The 16,259-nt window shown below is 42.3% G+C and overlaps 1 protein-coding gene across 2 annotated transcripts in view; it reads left to right on the forward strand.

Moving 5' to 3' along the window:
- Positions 1 to 16,259, forward strand: part of man2a1 (mannosidase, alpha, class 2A, member 1) — a 245,178-nt gene that overhangs the window by 142,869 nt on the left and 86,050 nt on the right. For both annotated transcript variants that reach the window (XM_043710431.1, XM_043710422.1), the window contains exons 12-13: positions 637 to 704; positions 12,910 to 13,075. In XM_043710431.1, coding sequence (XP_043566366.1) covers positions 637 to 704; positions 12,910 to 13,075 — 234 coding nt within the window. The remainder of the gene's footprint in view (positions 1 to 636; positions 705 to 12,909; positions 13,076 to 16,259) is intronic.

Consider the following 16,259-nt stretch of genomic DNA (forward strand, 5'->3'; position numbering starts at 1 on the left):
GTGGGTCGGTGTGGACTTGTTGGGCCGAAGGGCCTGTTTCCACACTGTAAGTAATCTAATCTAATCTAATTTAATCTAATCTAAAACTAGAGGGCATAGGTTTAGGGTGAGAGGGGAAAGATATAAAAGAGACCTAAGGGGCAACGTTTTCATGCAGAGGGTGGTACGTGTATGGAATGAGTTGCCAGAGGATGTGGTGGAGGCTGGTACAATTGCAACAGTTAAGAGGCATTTGGATGGGTATATGAATAGGAAGAGTTTGGAGGGATATGGGCCGGGTGCTGGCAGATTGGACTAGATTGGGTTGGGATATCTGATCGGCATGGACAGGTTGGACTGAAAGGTCTGTTTCCATGCTGTACATCTCTATGATTCTATATAGGAAATTTGAAGTAAATACAGAAAATGCCAGAGACATTCCGCAGGTTTGTGGTAAGAGAAACAAAATTAATATTTTCTATTCTGAGGAAGTCAAACTGTTAACTTTGTTTTACTGAACGCACGTGCTGCCAAGCCTTCTGTGTTTCTCCATCATTTTCTGTTTTTATTTAGTTAAGGATATCTCTTGATTTAAGTAGATTAATTGGTATAACAAAATACTATAATTTCATTCAAATGCTCTCTGTTTCATTTCAGGATGATAGTCAAGCCTCGCAAGACTCATTACCTCAAAGAACAACTATTGAATTAAGCGTAACACCCAGGTTTGCAATTTACATATTGAATATCTTTAAAGACCTTCTGGAAAGGCTGTAAGGTGGACCAGCGATTCTCAAAGCTACTTCCCATTACTTGCTCAGCACAAGCTGACCCAAGAAAAGCTGCTGAGTTACCCACCTAGCAAGTGCCTCTCCTGCTAAATAATAATGAACGTGGGCAGAAACTGAACTGGATTAACCAAATAAATAGTGTGGCTACAAAAACAGGTTAAAGATAGGAATTATCGAGCAAGTAGCTCACTTCGTAACTTCCCAGAGTTTGTCTGCCATCGATAGAGCCAAGATTGTGATGGAATACTTCCCACTTGCCTGACTGAGTGCAAGTGGGAAGTTCCAACAATAATCAAGAAGCTTGATACCATCCAGGACATGCATTCTTACTTAATTGGCCTTGCATCCACAAATATTCATTCCCTCCACAACTAATGCATTATAGCAGCAATGTACATTCACAAGTTGTACTGCAGAAATTGATTTGGAGACACAGGTGTTGAACTGGGGTGTCGGAGTGCTGCTCCTTAATCAGGTGGTTGTGGAGAATAAGATTGTAAGACACAGAATTTATAGCAAACTTTTACAGTGTGATGTAACTGAAATTATACATTGGTAAAGACCTGGACTGTTTGTTACGTCTCTCATCTTTTCGAATGACCATGTTGGTTTCAGTTCTTTCATATGTAAATCACAGAACTTTTGTTTAAAAGTTACATTCTCAAGTGAACTTTAACAATTGATGTCATGTTGGCCCATATAATGTATTGAACGTGTGAGCTACCCTGTGAGGCTGTCTGTGCCACAATGGTCAGACTGATCCTAATCTATAAAACCAACTTACAGAATCTTACATGGATTCATGCAGTTTTTGAGCAAAATAAAATGTAATTCTGCAAGTACAAATTCACCCCACAAACTTATGCGTATGTGTGCACGTGGGTGTGTGTATGTGGGGGTGGGGAATTATGAGTGTCTGTAAGAGAGTGTGTGAATGCGAGTGTAAAGGGATATACGACTGAGTGTGTGTGTGTGGGAGCATATAAGAGAGGGTCTGCGTGAGGGTGTGTGTGTCTGTAGGAGAGTGAGTGTGTGTGTGTGTGTATTGGGGTCACCTGTAGTGTGACATGAACCCAAGGTCCCGGTTGAGGCCATCCTCATGGGTACTGAACTTGTCTATCAGCCTTTGCTCGGCCACATTTCATTGCTGCCTGTCCTGAAGTCCGCCTTGGAGGACGGTTACCCGAAGGTCCGAGGTCGAATGTCCTGTAGCAGAGGCTACAGCAACAGATAAATGGACACCGCACAACAATCAACAGACAGGAGTGTTCCCTCCCAGGCAGAGAACACTTCAGTGGTCCGGGGCATTCGACTTCGGACCTTCGGTGACCGTCCTCCAAGGCGGACTTTGGGACAGGCAACAACGAAAAGTTTGGTACTGGTGAGGTTGGCCTCAACCAGGATCTTGGATTCATGTCAAACTACAGGTGACCCCATTTCACTATACACAAAGACGCAATGCGCGAGCACAGATGCATACACACGCGTGTGCGCACACTCACGCAGTCTCTTTTTCATACACTCACACTTACATTCCCCCCACACACACTCTCTTATACCCCTTTACACTCACATATACACACACTCTTACAGACACTTATTAATTCCCCCCCACCACCACCACCACCCAGCACTAACACCCACCCACATGCACACATATACATATAAGTTTGTGGGGTGAATTTATACTTGCAGAATTACATTTTACTTTGCTCAAAAACTGCATGAATCCATGTAAGATTCTGTAAGTCCGTTTTGTAGATTAGAATCAGTCTGACTATTGTGGCACAGGCAGCCTCACAGGAAAGCTCTCACCTTCAATACAGTATCTGGACTGACTTGACACCAATTGTTAAAGTTCACTTGAGAATGTAACTTTTAAACAAAAGTTTTGTGATTTACATATGAAAGAACTGAAACCAACATGGTCATTCTAAAAGATGAGAGACGTAACAAACAATTCAGGTCTTTTTCAATATTAAATTTCAGTTACCTCACACTAAACCTTTGCTATGAATTCTGTGTCTTATAATCTTATTCTCCACAACCACCTGATGAAGGAGCAACACTCCGAAAGCCAGTGCTTTCAAATAAACCTGCTGGACTATAACCTGGTATTGTGTAATTTTTAACTTAGCAAAAATTGACTACTGCTTCTTCCAAACTCACAACCACTATATTTGGAAGGATATTCATAGCATACCTCAATTTTTCAAGGACAATTAGGGATCGGTAATAAATGCTGGCCCAGCCAGTGATGCCCTCATTCCCTAAACAAATAAAATAGTGTGGTGCTTAAGTGGCCTATAATAGCCTAAATAGGCTCAGTGAGAGAAAAATAGCTCAGCATGTCCACTGCTCCCTATAAATGGTTGGGAGTTGATAGTTGCCTCAGAGTCATTATTCTGATGCAACAATGTGCATATTACTCCTTGTTTCCTTAACACTGGACATGGATATCGTGATATCGAAGAATTCAACAGATGTTTAGTACAGCTAGCTATTACATACAAACATTACATTCACATATAAGTAAATTTGTGGACTGAAATTTGTTCAACACTAGGGGTTAAAAGTTAGTCACACAGTGTTTATATTTTTCAAGTCAGTGTTTTATTCTAAATCACACACCACGAGTTTCCCCATGTAAACATCCAGTTCTCACCCAATTACTCCTTAATAGATATGAAATGATCACGTTTTCTATTTCCAGTCAGTCTCTGGCATCCCTGCCAATCCTTACTAGATGATGATATTATGTTTTTAAATTATACAGAGAGTCCACCTTCCTGTAACATGTCATCATTCAAGTGACCGCAGGGTAACATAGAGTGTGAGATATTTATATCTTCAGGTCGAACACTATGATATAATAATGATATTATGAGTTTCTCTTAAAAAAAAAATTGGCATACTGACCATAAGACATACTGAAAAATCTTCAATTTTCTAAAGATTGAAATAAATCCCGAACAGATATATGTGGTTATACCCAGGTATGTATTGCCAGTTTGATCATTATACAAATAGATAAAGCAGAGTTACAGAGTTCAAAGTTCACTGTGAAGCTTCAGGACTTTGACAATTCATCTTGATCATCTATCCATTTGGTGAAGTACCCAACGTTCTCTTTTCACTTGTTTGACAACTTGATTGTCTTGCTACTGGTTGCTGCCATTCCACACAATCATCTTCATCAGAGTGTTTTTCCTCACTCTCATCATGCATGATTGATATGCTGCATGATTCATATGCTGGCTTTTATTCCTTTGTGACATAAGCATCATGACCAACAATGATTTTGTATGATCTGGACTAGTTGGATATCTTAAAAATCTTTGAATTTCTAAGTTGCACTTTCCACTCAATTCACAGTTTTGGTAGTTCTCTATCTGTTTTCTTATCATTTATCTCTTGCATTCTCCTCCGTCTGTTAAGAAGAAGAATACTATGACTTGGAATGTTTAGGAATGGTTGCTGGGCAAAGTCGTTCACACTTGCCTCCCAGGCATAAGTCATACTGGGGATGGTAATAACCTTCTCGGTTAATACTACATGAAAATGCAGCAATGCAATGTAAAAATGTTGCTTTGTTGACCAACATTTAGTGATCATTAATTTGATAGTATGTGCCATATGTTCGATTGGATCATTTGAACATGGATAGTGGGGTGATAATGTGATATTGATCACTCCTTATTTCATACATGTATCTTGAAATGGTTTGCTAGTGTACTATGGTCTGTTGTCAGATATTATCCGATCTGGGTATCTTTGGAAAAGGTGTGCCCTCTTTTATGCTGTATTATGTCTAAGAATATTGAAAATAGCACTCATTGTGTTCTGTGGAGTTGCCTGTGTTGGACTGGATAGACAAAGTCAGAAATCACACCAGGTTATAGTTCAACAGGTTTGTTTGAAATCACAAGCTTTCGGAGCATTGCTGCTTCATCAGAAGTCATCATATGACTTCTGACCTCATTGTGTTAGTAAAGGTTCTTCTCATGTTGCTAAGTCACTGAACTGTGGGTAATTTGTGGAATTATTCCATCATAAGGATGTAATCTTCCATATGTATTATTGGTCTGTTGCTGCTTTTGCCCAAGGAGTAGGTGTAAGATGGTCTGGATGCAGAGGCTCCCTCACTCCTGGAGATGAAATATTTTGCGAGCATTGCAAGTTATTAAATACACTGTTTTATTCCTGCCCAGTACACAGATTGAAATGGAGATTGCTGTGGGAGGAAAGCCTTGGCCTGTATCCTCTGGAGTTTAGAAGAGTCAGTAGTGATTTAATTGAAAAATGTGATGCTGAGGAGACGTGACCAGGTGGATGTTGAAATCATGTTTCTTCTGAGGAAATGTAGAACTAAGGATCTAATTTTAAATATAAAGAGGTGCCCAATTAAAACAGAGATGAGGAAACTATTTTTCTCTCAAAGGGTTGAGTCTTGGAACCTCCCTTGCTTACAAAACAGGGGATACAGAATTCTAAAATCCTTTTAAATAAAAAGTAGATAGATTCTTGATTATTGGGAATATGCAGGGATGTAGAGTTGAGGTTAGAATCTGATCAGCCATGATCTTATTGAATGGCAGTGCAGGCTTGAATGGCCTAGTGGCCTACTCTTGTTCTCTGTATGTTTGCATGTGTGTAGACTTGTATGTTCAGGACATTATCTCACACTATTCCGTGATTGCCACAAAATTCTTGTGTCAGCATTGCCTAGCATTCAGATACTTTCATATCCTGAAGCCTTTTGCGATACTGATTACATTAACAAAGCTATCCAAGCACCTAGTGAACTAGAGTGCAATGTAATCTTTACCCTTTTGTTCCTCTCATTTTTTCCAAGGTTGAATGGGCAATTTATTCCAGATTTATGTTATTACTTTTAAGGATTGTCCACTGTAAAGTATATGACTGATGAGAATGAATTTATATTTTTCATCATTAAAGAGTATAGTGATTGTAACAAGGTCAGCCAGCTGGACAGCAAAGAATATGTGGTCCTTGATTGGGGCTGTTAATTTGGTCCAAGCACAGAGCCCAGGCTGACAGTAAGTGTCAGTAAGCCCAGGAGTGTCAGAGATTCTGGTACTCTGCGAGCTGACTCTGAAGAGGCAGTGCTTATGTTAAAGACTGTGCATGTGTCAAAAAGGATGACTTGGTGACAGGATACTGTACCCTGTGGAATTATTTCAGTGGCAATGAGAGAAAAGCACCGTCCTGAAGAAACTTGCTCGCAACAGCCACCTTTGAGTTGGGATAAGCATTTTATACATCATGCTTTTGTTTGGGAAGCTTGCCTCGTTGAACACTGCTATTGAGGACTAGGCCCAGTATGCTGAAAGAATGCATTTTTTTTTCAGCAAACAACATTGTGGCAAATGAGAAGCAACGAGTAATTTTCCTGACAGCCTGTGGAGCCACAGCGTTTTCTGTTATTGGGAGCCTAACTTTCCCTAGGCACTAGATATTAAAACCTTTCAAGACAGATATATTTAAAGAACACCATGACCATAAGCCGCTTCCAGTTCTGAGATGCTATCGCTTTTACTCAACAATTCAAGAACTGGGGATATATGTATTGGGATTTTTTTTAACTAGGTAAAGACGACTGGCAGAAGAATGTGATTTTGATTTAACCCTTAATGAGATGCTTTAAGACTGTTTGTTATGTGGGATTAATGATGGAACTGTGCAAAAGTACCTTCTAGCTGAAGCCCAACAAGACTTCAAACAGACGCTACAATTGGAGAATATGACTTGCAGGGTATTCTGATAGAAGTGGACACCCTCACCAGTCTGACTGAGCTTGGGGAACACTGCTTGACTCTAGGCAATTGCATAGTCTCACTCAGGACATATCCTGATCAGAGGGACCTTGGGTCAGCCCAAACCCCAAAACAAGGCCAGCCTTGACTACAAGGTTAAATTGTCCTCATGATCCTGGCTGGCAAGTCATTGTAGTTGTTGCTAGTATGCGGACTGGAAAGTGCTAAAGAATCCTACTACAACTAAATTGAGCAAGATAATTCATAGGGCAGTATGCAGGGGAGTTAATACCCTGGAAAGTCCACCTACATATGATTGGAAGTTAAATTGCTTAGCAATATCCAAATCAGAACTAATCAACTAAACATCTGGTTAAAGGGTCATCCAGTTCTAATGGAGATCAATATCGACACAACTATATCTGTAATCATAGGACCAGTTTTTACTGGAGTCCAGTACTTAATTTTGCACAAGACCTTGGCTAAGCTGAGAACCTGTATCAGGGAATCTTTACAGATTAAGGGTATAACTTGGGTCTGAGTCTGTTCAGAAAAGCAGCTGGTTCAGTTACCACTGACTGTGGGCTTGGGCTCAAGCTAGATGGGGGAAATTGATTGCAAGAGATTCACCTCGATTAGGTCAACATTTTTCAGATAGAGAATGGCGGCCTGAGTGAAGTCCTAATGAAATACTTGGAAGTCTTCCTGGAAGGTCTAGGGATTATTAGAGGAGCCACGGCCACCTTGTATGCTAACTTTGAAGTAATTCCATGATTCTGCAAGGCCCATCCAGTGGCATTTGCCTTAAGAGCCCAAGTAGAAGCAGAAATCAAGAGGATGGAAAACAAAGGATTCAGCAAAGCAGTCCAGTTTGCAGAATGGGCAACACCAGTCATACCAATTGTGAAGCCTGATGGCTCCGTTAGTCTTTGTGGGGATTTTAAACAAACGATTAGCTGCTTTTTGAAGCAGATGGAGAACATTTTGCAAGGTCTACCTCAGGTCGCCATTTATCTAGATTACATCCTAATAACAAGGAAAAATAATAAGGAACACTTCGAGAACTTGGACGTAGACCTAAGGCACGTTTTCAAGGCAGGTATATACCTAAGAAGGGAAAAATGTGTGTTCCAGGCCCCTCAAGAGACCTGTTTGGGCTACAGTGTCAATAAAACTGGATTACACCCATTAGAAGAAGACAGTCAAAGGTGTTTCCAGTTCCCAGGTCTCTCCAGGAGCTTAGGTAATTTCTTAGACTGGTAAATTACTCAAGAAACATTCATAACTTGGCCTTCATCTTGGCACCCTTGTATTAACCCCTAAAAAAGGGTCAGCTTTGGAAATAGTCTCATAGACAAACCCTAGCTTTCAATGAAGTAAATAAACCGCTATCTTCCTCTAAGCTTACTGAGCTTAGGGAGAAGAAGGTTGAGAAGAAGGTGACTCAGTAGAGATATTTAAATGATCAGAGGTTTAGACAGGGTAGATATGAGAGCCTTTTTCTTTACATGGTGATGGCTAGCACGAGGGGACATAGCTTTAAATTGAGGGATGATAGATATAGGACAGATGTCAGAGGTAGGTTCTTTATTCAGAGTAGTAAGGGCATGAAATGCTCTGCCTGCAACAGTAGTAGATTTGCCAACTTTAAGGGCATTTAAATGGTCATTGGATAAACATATGGATGATAATGGAATAGTGTGGGTTAGATGAGCTTCAGACTGGTTTTGCAGGTCGGCGCAAAATTGAGGGCCGAAGGGCCTGTACTGCGCTGTAATGTTCTATGTTCTAGATGATGGCACACTATGTTCCCAGGGAAGATCTGGTACCGACATGGTAACTTCCTGTATGACATCGGGATGGTATTAGCTCACAGATGGCCCAATGGAGAGGAATGCACAATTGTGCATGCATCCAGGACTTGGCCTAATGAAGAGCGTAAATACTCCCAGATAGAGGAAGAAGAATTGGTGGTCATATTTGGAATTAGGTTGGCTTCACCAGTACCTTTACGAATGAAGATTTATACTAATAACAGACCACAAGTCTCGTACTTGGTTTGCTTAAAGAGGACAAGGCAGTGCCTCCCATAGCTTCAAACTCTATTCAGTAGTGACCTCTAATACTAAGTGCTTACAATTATAGATTAGAACACTATCCGGGAGGCAGAGTAACGAATACTGATGCTTTGAGCTGCCTTCCATTAGCTGATATACCATCGGTGGTACCATCATTGGAAGACTCTGTAATGGTACTCTATTTTCTGGACACACTCGCAGTCACAGCTGACAAAATCAGACTGTGGGCGCAGAATAATCCAATCATGTCTAAATTGAAACAACTGGTGGTGATGGGGGGAAACCAAAGGGTTGTCACAACTGATATTGAAACTTTTTTGGACCGTTGGCATCAGCCCACAGTAGAGGACAGCATATTGTTATAGAGAGGAAGCGTAATTGTCCCAAGCAAGAATTGACACCAAATACTTGCTGAAATCCCCTAGGACCATCCAGGGTTTTCCAAAGGATTTTGGCGAGATGTTATGGCTGGTGACTAACCAGTGCCTAGCGTGCCAATATGGACAAAAATTACTGCCAACAGCTCCCCCACACCCGTAGGAATAGCCAGGTAAACCTTGGACTCGATTACACATCGAGTATAGGTCCTTTCATGGGCTCAATGTTCTTAGACATTGTAGCCGTTCACTCAGAATGATTGGACGTGCATAGAGTCCGTTCATCAAATTTAGAGAACTACATGTATTCTTTTTCAATACGTGGAGTCCTGGAAGTGTTGTTCACAGATGGCCATCATTTGCCAGTAGGAAATTTGAGTATTACCTTAGGTCGAATGGGATTTGACAAATAAAGACAGCTCCATACCCACTCATCATCCAATGGGATGGTAAAAAGAGCAGTCTATACTTTGAAAGCTGGCTAGAAGAAACAGCCTACAGCCTTACTGGATGCGCAACTGTCGTGGTTCTTATTTGATTGTAGGGCCACTCTACATACACCTACAGGGATAGAACTGGCAGAGTTGTTAATGGGTATAAGACTTTGCAGCAAGTTAAGTCTGATCTTCCCAGTCCAGGGCTTCAGGGACGCCAATGCCAGACATTAGACTTTGCCAAGTGAGACAGAGAATTTGATATGGGGACAAAGTTAATGTAAGAATCCCAGAAATGGTCCTGGATGGGTAAGAGTCATGTTTGAGGCAAGGTAAGGACCAGTGATATATAAAGTTTGGGTAAGTACGACAGTCTGAAACAAGCAGGTGGACCAGATGAAAGCCACAAATTTGCAAACAGTTTGGGAGCAAAATGTGCCCAGCCCTTTTGAACAATCAGAAAGACTGCTAGAACCCATGGGTTAACACAGTCCACCAAGCATTGATGAGTCCTCTGAATTAGAAATGGACATGATGGATGTAGCCACCTCGACACCTTTGCCCTCCAAAGAAGAAATTGAAAGTCTACTGAAATTTAGGGGTGGCACGGTGGCTCAGTGGTTAGCACTGCTGTCTCACTGCGCCAGGGTCCCAGGTTCGATTCCAGCCTGGGGCGACCGACTGTGTGGAGTTTGCACATTCTCCCCATGTCTTCATGGGTTTCCTCGGGTGCTCCGGTTTCCTCCCACATTCCAAAGATGTGCAGGTTAGGTGAATTGGCCATACTAAATTGTCCATAGTTGTTATGTGCATTAGTCGGGGGTGGGGGGGGGGTTACTCTTTGGAGGGTTGGTGTGGACTTGTTGGGCCGAAGGGCCTATTTCCACACTGTAGGGAATCTAATCTAATCTTCCTGAGGCACTCCTAGCACAAGAGGTGAGCTCCTGTGTGTTACACGCTGCCTATATTGGACACCGAGTCGGAGGAACCTGATTGATGCTAAAATGCATCAGGTGGCTCTCCAAGAAAAAGAACCAGCATATGTCCTCAAACTCAGAGGGAGAGTGATGTAATGATTGTAACGAGGTCAGGCAGGTGGACATCAAAGAGTGTGTTCCCTGATTGGGGCTGTTAATCTGGACCAATCGGGAGCCCTGGCTGACAGATAAGAACAGAAATGTTGTTCGCGCTTACCCCTGCCCGGACGGAATTTTACATTGGTCCCAAGGTCCGTACTTCCCCCGGAACCTGTGCCCCACAACCTAAGCCGCCTCCGGAATTTCAGTTTTGACCCTTTTAAGGACATAAAACAGTGAGCCCTGTATCGACTGCTGCTGCACACCGTCCACCTCTTCTCCCTCATCCACTGACCGAACACGTCTTGGCGTATCCATTTGCCACCAGGTGGTGGGTGTGCTCTCGATGTGGGAGTACTCCCCCCTTTCTCTTGGGGACCTGGGGTGGAGGATGCTGCACGCAGCGGTCCCCTGCAACCGCAGATTGCGATGGTTCACGGACTCCCAGCCCAACTGTTTGTTCTGTAGTGCTGTGGAGTCCATGAACCATGTATATATTGGGTGTGGGTGCTTGCACTCCCTTTTTGATTTCCTCAAAAATCACCTCCTCTGTTTTTGGTTGCTCTTCAGTCCCATGCTCCTGATCTTCAGGCACCCGGTACGGAGAGGGAAGGGCAGGTCTGAGGATCTCCTCGTGGGTCTGCTCCTGGACCTGGCCAAACTGGCCATAAACAGGTCCAGGCAGCGGCCTGTGAAGGGGGTTGTTAGGGCCGACTGTCTGCCCCTCTTCTGCGGTTACGTTAGAACCTGGGTGTCTCTGGAGAAGGAGCACGTGGTGTCCACCAACACCCTAGAGTTGTTCAGGGAGAGATGGGTGCAGCAGGGAGTGGAGTGCATTATTTCCCCGTCCAATTCTATTTTGATTTAATCCCTGCCCTCCCCATCACTGTTTGATCACGCAGCATTGCCCTTTGATGTGAAGGGCACTGCTTGTCACTGACCACTTAGATGTTTGATGTTTTTTTTCTTCTTGGTGGTAGAAACTGAATAAAAATTCGTATACCTTGTGTCTTTCACTGTGTCTCACAGTGCACACACAACATGGGTGCTGGGGAAAAATTAAGCAGTGCCGTAGTTAGGCAGTAGCGTGGGGGAGAAAAGAAAAAAAAGAACAGAAATGTCAGACAGCTTATTCACATAAAATGTAGGAGCAGAAGCAGACTATTTGGCCCATCAAGTCTGCTTTACTATTAATGAGATTATAGCTCCTCTGACAATCTTTGACTGGACTTAGTGATTCCTTCCTAAATTGCCTCCAATGCCAGCATATTTTTCCTTTGATAAGTGGATCAAAACTGTTCACAGTATTCCGTCTGGCCCAGTGTGACTGCATCCTCCCTGCTTTGCACTGCTCCTTGTCTTGGTTGGCAGTCCCTTGATTTGAGGATATTGTCCACTCTGGGTCGTACATTTCTGCCATCTGTCTTCATGTAACGGAACACATTGGCACGTTTTTGGACAGATGAGACAGGATCTTGTATGATGGCTCTCTTTTTACGCAATTTCACAAACTGGCTCTTGAACAAAGGAATTTCTGCCTTAGATCCCTCTTTGTTTTTTCCTTCTCCTCTGGAATATGCTGACATCTCTGCATCATCTCACCAAAGTATAAGCATCAAGATGATTCCTCTAACCTTCACAGCTGAATCTTTCAGGTTCTCAAAATGTATTGTAAGTGGTTACATTGAACATTGTAGTTCCATTAACTTTTATACTATTGTTCAATTGTGGCTATTTCTAACATGGCAGAAAGATAAACGAAAGACTTGCAATTTGCACAGATGTCAATTTAGTAACAACCACATTGTTTGTTTGTTTCTCACTTAAAGTTAATTGAGACTAAGACATTGGCCAGGCACAGAGCATCTTTGAAATAGTACATTTGGATCTTTTATGTGCATCTGATACGGTAAATAGAATATCAGTTTAACATTTAATTCAAACAACGCCTATTTTTGACACTGTGCTGGGACTGTCAGCCTAGATTTTTGTGCTGTTGTGTATGGAATAGTGTGACTTGAACGCGCAATCTTCTAACTCAGATGTGAAAGTTCTGCCAGCTGATGTTAGGCCACAGAGATCAAAGAAATAATGTCATTACCTATAAATTGTCTGAAAAGGATGAAAATTTTCCTTTGAGCTAGGTTAACACTTGATACATGAGGAAGATGTTTGCATTTTTCAGTTTCTACTGTTAGAAGTCTAAAATTTTTCAAAAGGAATTTGGGTAAGATTTCAGCTTTTGACATGTATATGCGCTTTGAGTTGTTTTTAATCAAACTAAATGTTTTTGGTGTCTGTATACTAGATCAAACAATAATTTGTGCATTTTGTTAACATAACAGCATTTGAAAAATCATGGCAATATCTTAAGGAATGGAAATGTTCATGTTTCAGGTTCCTTGTCCTTTATAACCCAACAGACCAGGACCGCATTTCTGTTGTAACAGTGCAAGTAAATTCTCACAAAGTAAGAGTGCTGACTGGTTCAGGGCAGCCAGTGGAAGCCCAAATTAGTGCAGTCTGGGACAGATCCACTACAATTTCTAAAGACCTATTCCAGGTGTGTTATAATTTATTTGTTTTATTATTCACATTTATTTGTTCCTTTAAGTATACTTAAACAATGAATGAGACCATTCAACAACAAATACAGTTACGAAAAGGTCTGATCCAGTCAGATCAGCGAGGTTTAAAGAAGTCTGTTTGCTGTGTTTAATGCAAAGATAAATCTGTTAAGTTTACTACAAATAGCTCCTGAGGCAATTTTCTGCTGGTTCTTCCTCAGTAGAGGGCCATCAGGAATGACAGCCCTTGTTAACCAGCGAGTCAATTGTAGCATCATCTTACTGCCCATCTGTAATCCGTGAGCACAGCAAAGACTAATAAGTCAACCTAGTGTCTACATTCTCTGTGTCGATTAACTACTCAATGGTTAACTGCACCATTATTCTGTCATATTTTTGTCATAGTTCTATATCAGCTGCTCCACTCCAGACTTTCATGTTTGCAATTATCACAGAAACTGCTAGTTTAAACATATTCTAATTCTGTCCCCAAACCAATGAAGTGAAAAATTGAAAGTCAACATAATCCTTGTTGACCATTGGCTGCACTCCCATTTGAGAGCTTGATGACTGTGGTGAGTTTAATCTGAAACCCCCATGCCTCCGGGAACAGGCGAGATTCAGAAATCAGGCCTTGTGGTGCTCTGAGCTGGTAGGAAGTTGAATTCTGTTAGTATCACTGGTGCAGGTCAAACAAAGTGCTCGTGCTGTTCCATGATCAGTACAAAATACAGCCCATATTTAATATAATTGCATTGTAAAAATAAAACAACAATGATGTGCTGTCAGGGTCTGAGTGAAAAACATCAGACTTGAAGTTGAACAAGAATGATAAGTTACAACACTATTTAGTTACATAGAACAGAATCTTACAGGGGTCTGCACAACATGGGCAATCGTGAGAAATTTGGCAGAAGCACTCAAGACATCCAGCAAGGCCAGGCTCACACTAGGGAGCAGCAAGTTGCCTATTAAGGGCAATATCTGCATGTTAATAACTTTACTAACTGCACATCTCACTTCACTAATATGCAGCTTCCCACCCTAGCATCTTCTGTGAGCAAACTAAATGCCAAGAATTTGCAATGTGCAAGTCAGAACAAGTACCTGCTGAGTTCAGCATGCAGCTAGCTACAAAGAGCCTCCATGTTGCTCAACATGCAACGACCCCTCAGGGCACAGTGCATCGACACCCAGTGCATACACCTCTCATCCATGGATATCAGCATCTGATATTTGCCAACCCCACATAGCACCTCTCCAAACCACTGACAACATGTTTAGGAATCACCGATCTGCATTAAAAGGCTGCTGCAAAGACACTTTGTACACGTAAACAAGTACTGAGCTCACAAATTAAACAAGACTGTTCCATGCTGCTTTAGCTGTCATACACCTAACACCTACCTGCATACACTCAACATCCCTGTCTTGCCTTGCCATTTCATCCCAAATAGCATAGTCGTACAACCAGGCAGCTTGCCCTGCTGGTTAGTAGTCCTCAGTCAAGGGGGTGTGCATTTTGTATGGCAGTGAGCTACATCAGTTTCACCTTGCACCATGTGCCAATGCCTTACACTGATTTGTGGGGAAAATCACCAGTCTCTGAGTCAGAATCGGGATTCAACGACAGAGTTTATTGTACAAAGAAACCAGAGCACCGGGGGGAGAGAGAGAGAGACGTTTGTTAGCACAACTGTCAGCTGCGAGCCTTCTCTCACTCTCGGAGCACATGTCATGATATTTTATACATTTTGTGGTACAATAGCTCAAGTATCATTTGTACAGCATGCTTTGTTTACAGAAAACATCACAAAATCATTGTCAGTTTCAGTGGTTGTGATCGTCCTTCTTGAGAAGGCAGATCGTTTTCCATTACTGCAGATCTGAAGTATTAACACTTGTATCCAAGCAGTCTCAGGTAGTTAACATTTCTATCTAAGAGGGTGGCTGGACTCGGACACTTCGGCGAGTAGTAGATGTTACTGATGTGTATTCTCTCCCCCACTCGCCTTAAAATAATCATCTGTGTCTATTGCGCTGATATCCTGTTAGCCTCAGGCAGTATCTGTGTATGCTTTGCTGTATTTTCCATGTAATGGCTCAGCGGCCATCTTGTGTGCTAAGTGACCAGTTTATGGCTCACCAGCCATCTTGTGCTTCTGCGCCTCGTGTCAGCATGCCCCGTGTCAACTCACACTTCAACTGCAACCTAGATAGCAAGCATGTGCAAACTGCCCATGTCTCCCACTCTTAGTGGAGTAGTCCTCACTGAAGTCCATAGAGGCATCCATCAGTTAGGGTGCTCCAGCACAGTAATCAAGGACATTCTCTGATACCAATCCTGGCGATTGACAACAGTCAGGCATCTCTGTTAGGGATTGGGCTCTGGCTTCTGCAGTCTAATGAATGGGGCACGGTCAAGCCTGTGGTTCCATAATGGTCATTCTGGGGGTTAGGGCTTACATAGCCAGACATATGTGTACAAGCTTCAATAAGGGCACTTCTCATCCCTGGCTGTCTAACTAAGTCACTCAAGGTGATAGGCTAAGATCAGTCCATTGGGTCTGTTCAGAGAAACAAAGGGCAAAAGGGGTAGGGAGGAAAAGGTGGGCTGCTGCTAAAACAAACAGACTCAGGAATCTAATTTAGGCTGGAGTAAACAAGAGGTTATGGATCAGAGCAGGGCTTGTGTTTATCAGAGGTCAACAGCTCCCTAGCTTCAAGGTTGGCAATCTATAAGCACACCTGGCAATAATCACCTCGTATGCTAGGGACTGGGAGTATTGATTAGTGTAGGCTCATGTAGATGAGTTAGATGGAGACCTGGGGAGGTGCGAAGCCTAAGATGTTTTTGGGAAGGGCTATTAGGATGGTGATCTGGATGTTTGGGGCCTCACGGAAATCGAAGCTGGAAACCACTACCTGAAAAGCATTTTGAGTCACCTTTCATTGAACTGAAAATTTACAGTATAGTGGTGAAAAAAATAGCAGCAACCACACTCAGAGTGGGTGGCATAAATGTCTTGAACTGTGCTGAAGGGGGCAACAAGATCGACTGATGTGAAGCCCTTTGGAGGGCAACAAAATGTGACATTGCACCATGCATATAGGACACAGATTTGCAGCCTCCTACTACTTGACAATCTTAATCACAGTACTGTACACTTCCATGCGACC

Source organism: Chiloscyllium plagiosum, chromosome 2, assembly GCF_004010195.1.
Source record: "Chiloscyllium plagiosum isolate BGI_BamShark_2017 chromosome 2, ASM401019v2, whole genome shotgun sequence".
Lineage (NCBI taxonomy): Eukaryota > Metazoa > Chordata > Chondrichthyes > Orectolobiformes > Hemiscylliidae > Chiloscyllium > Chiloscyllium plagiosum.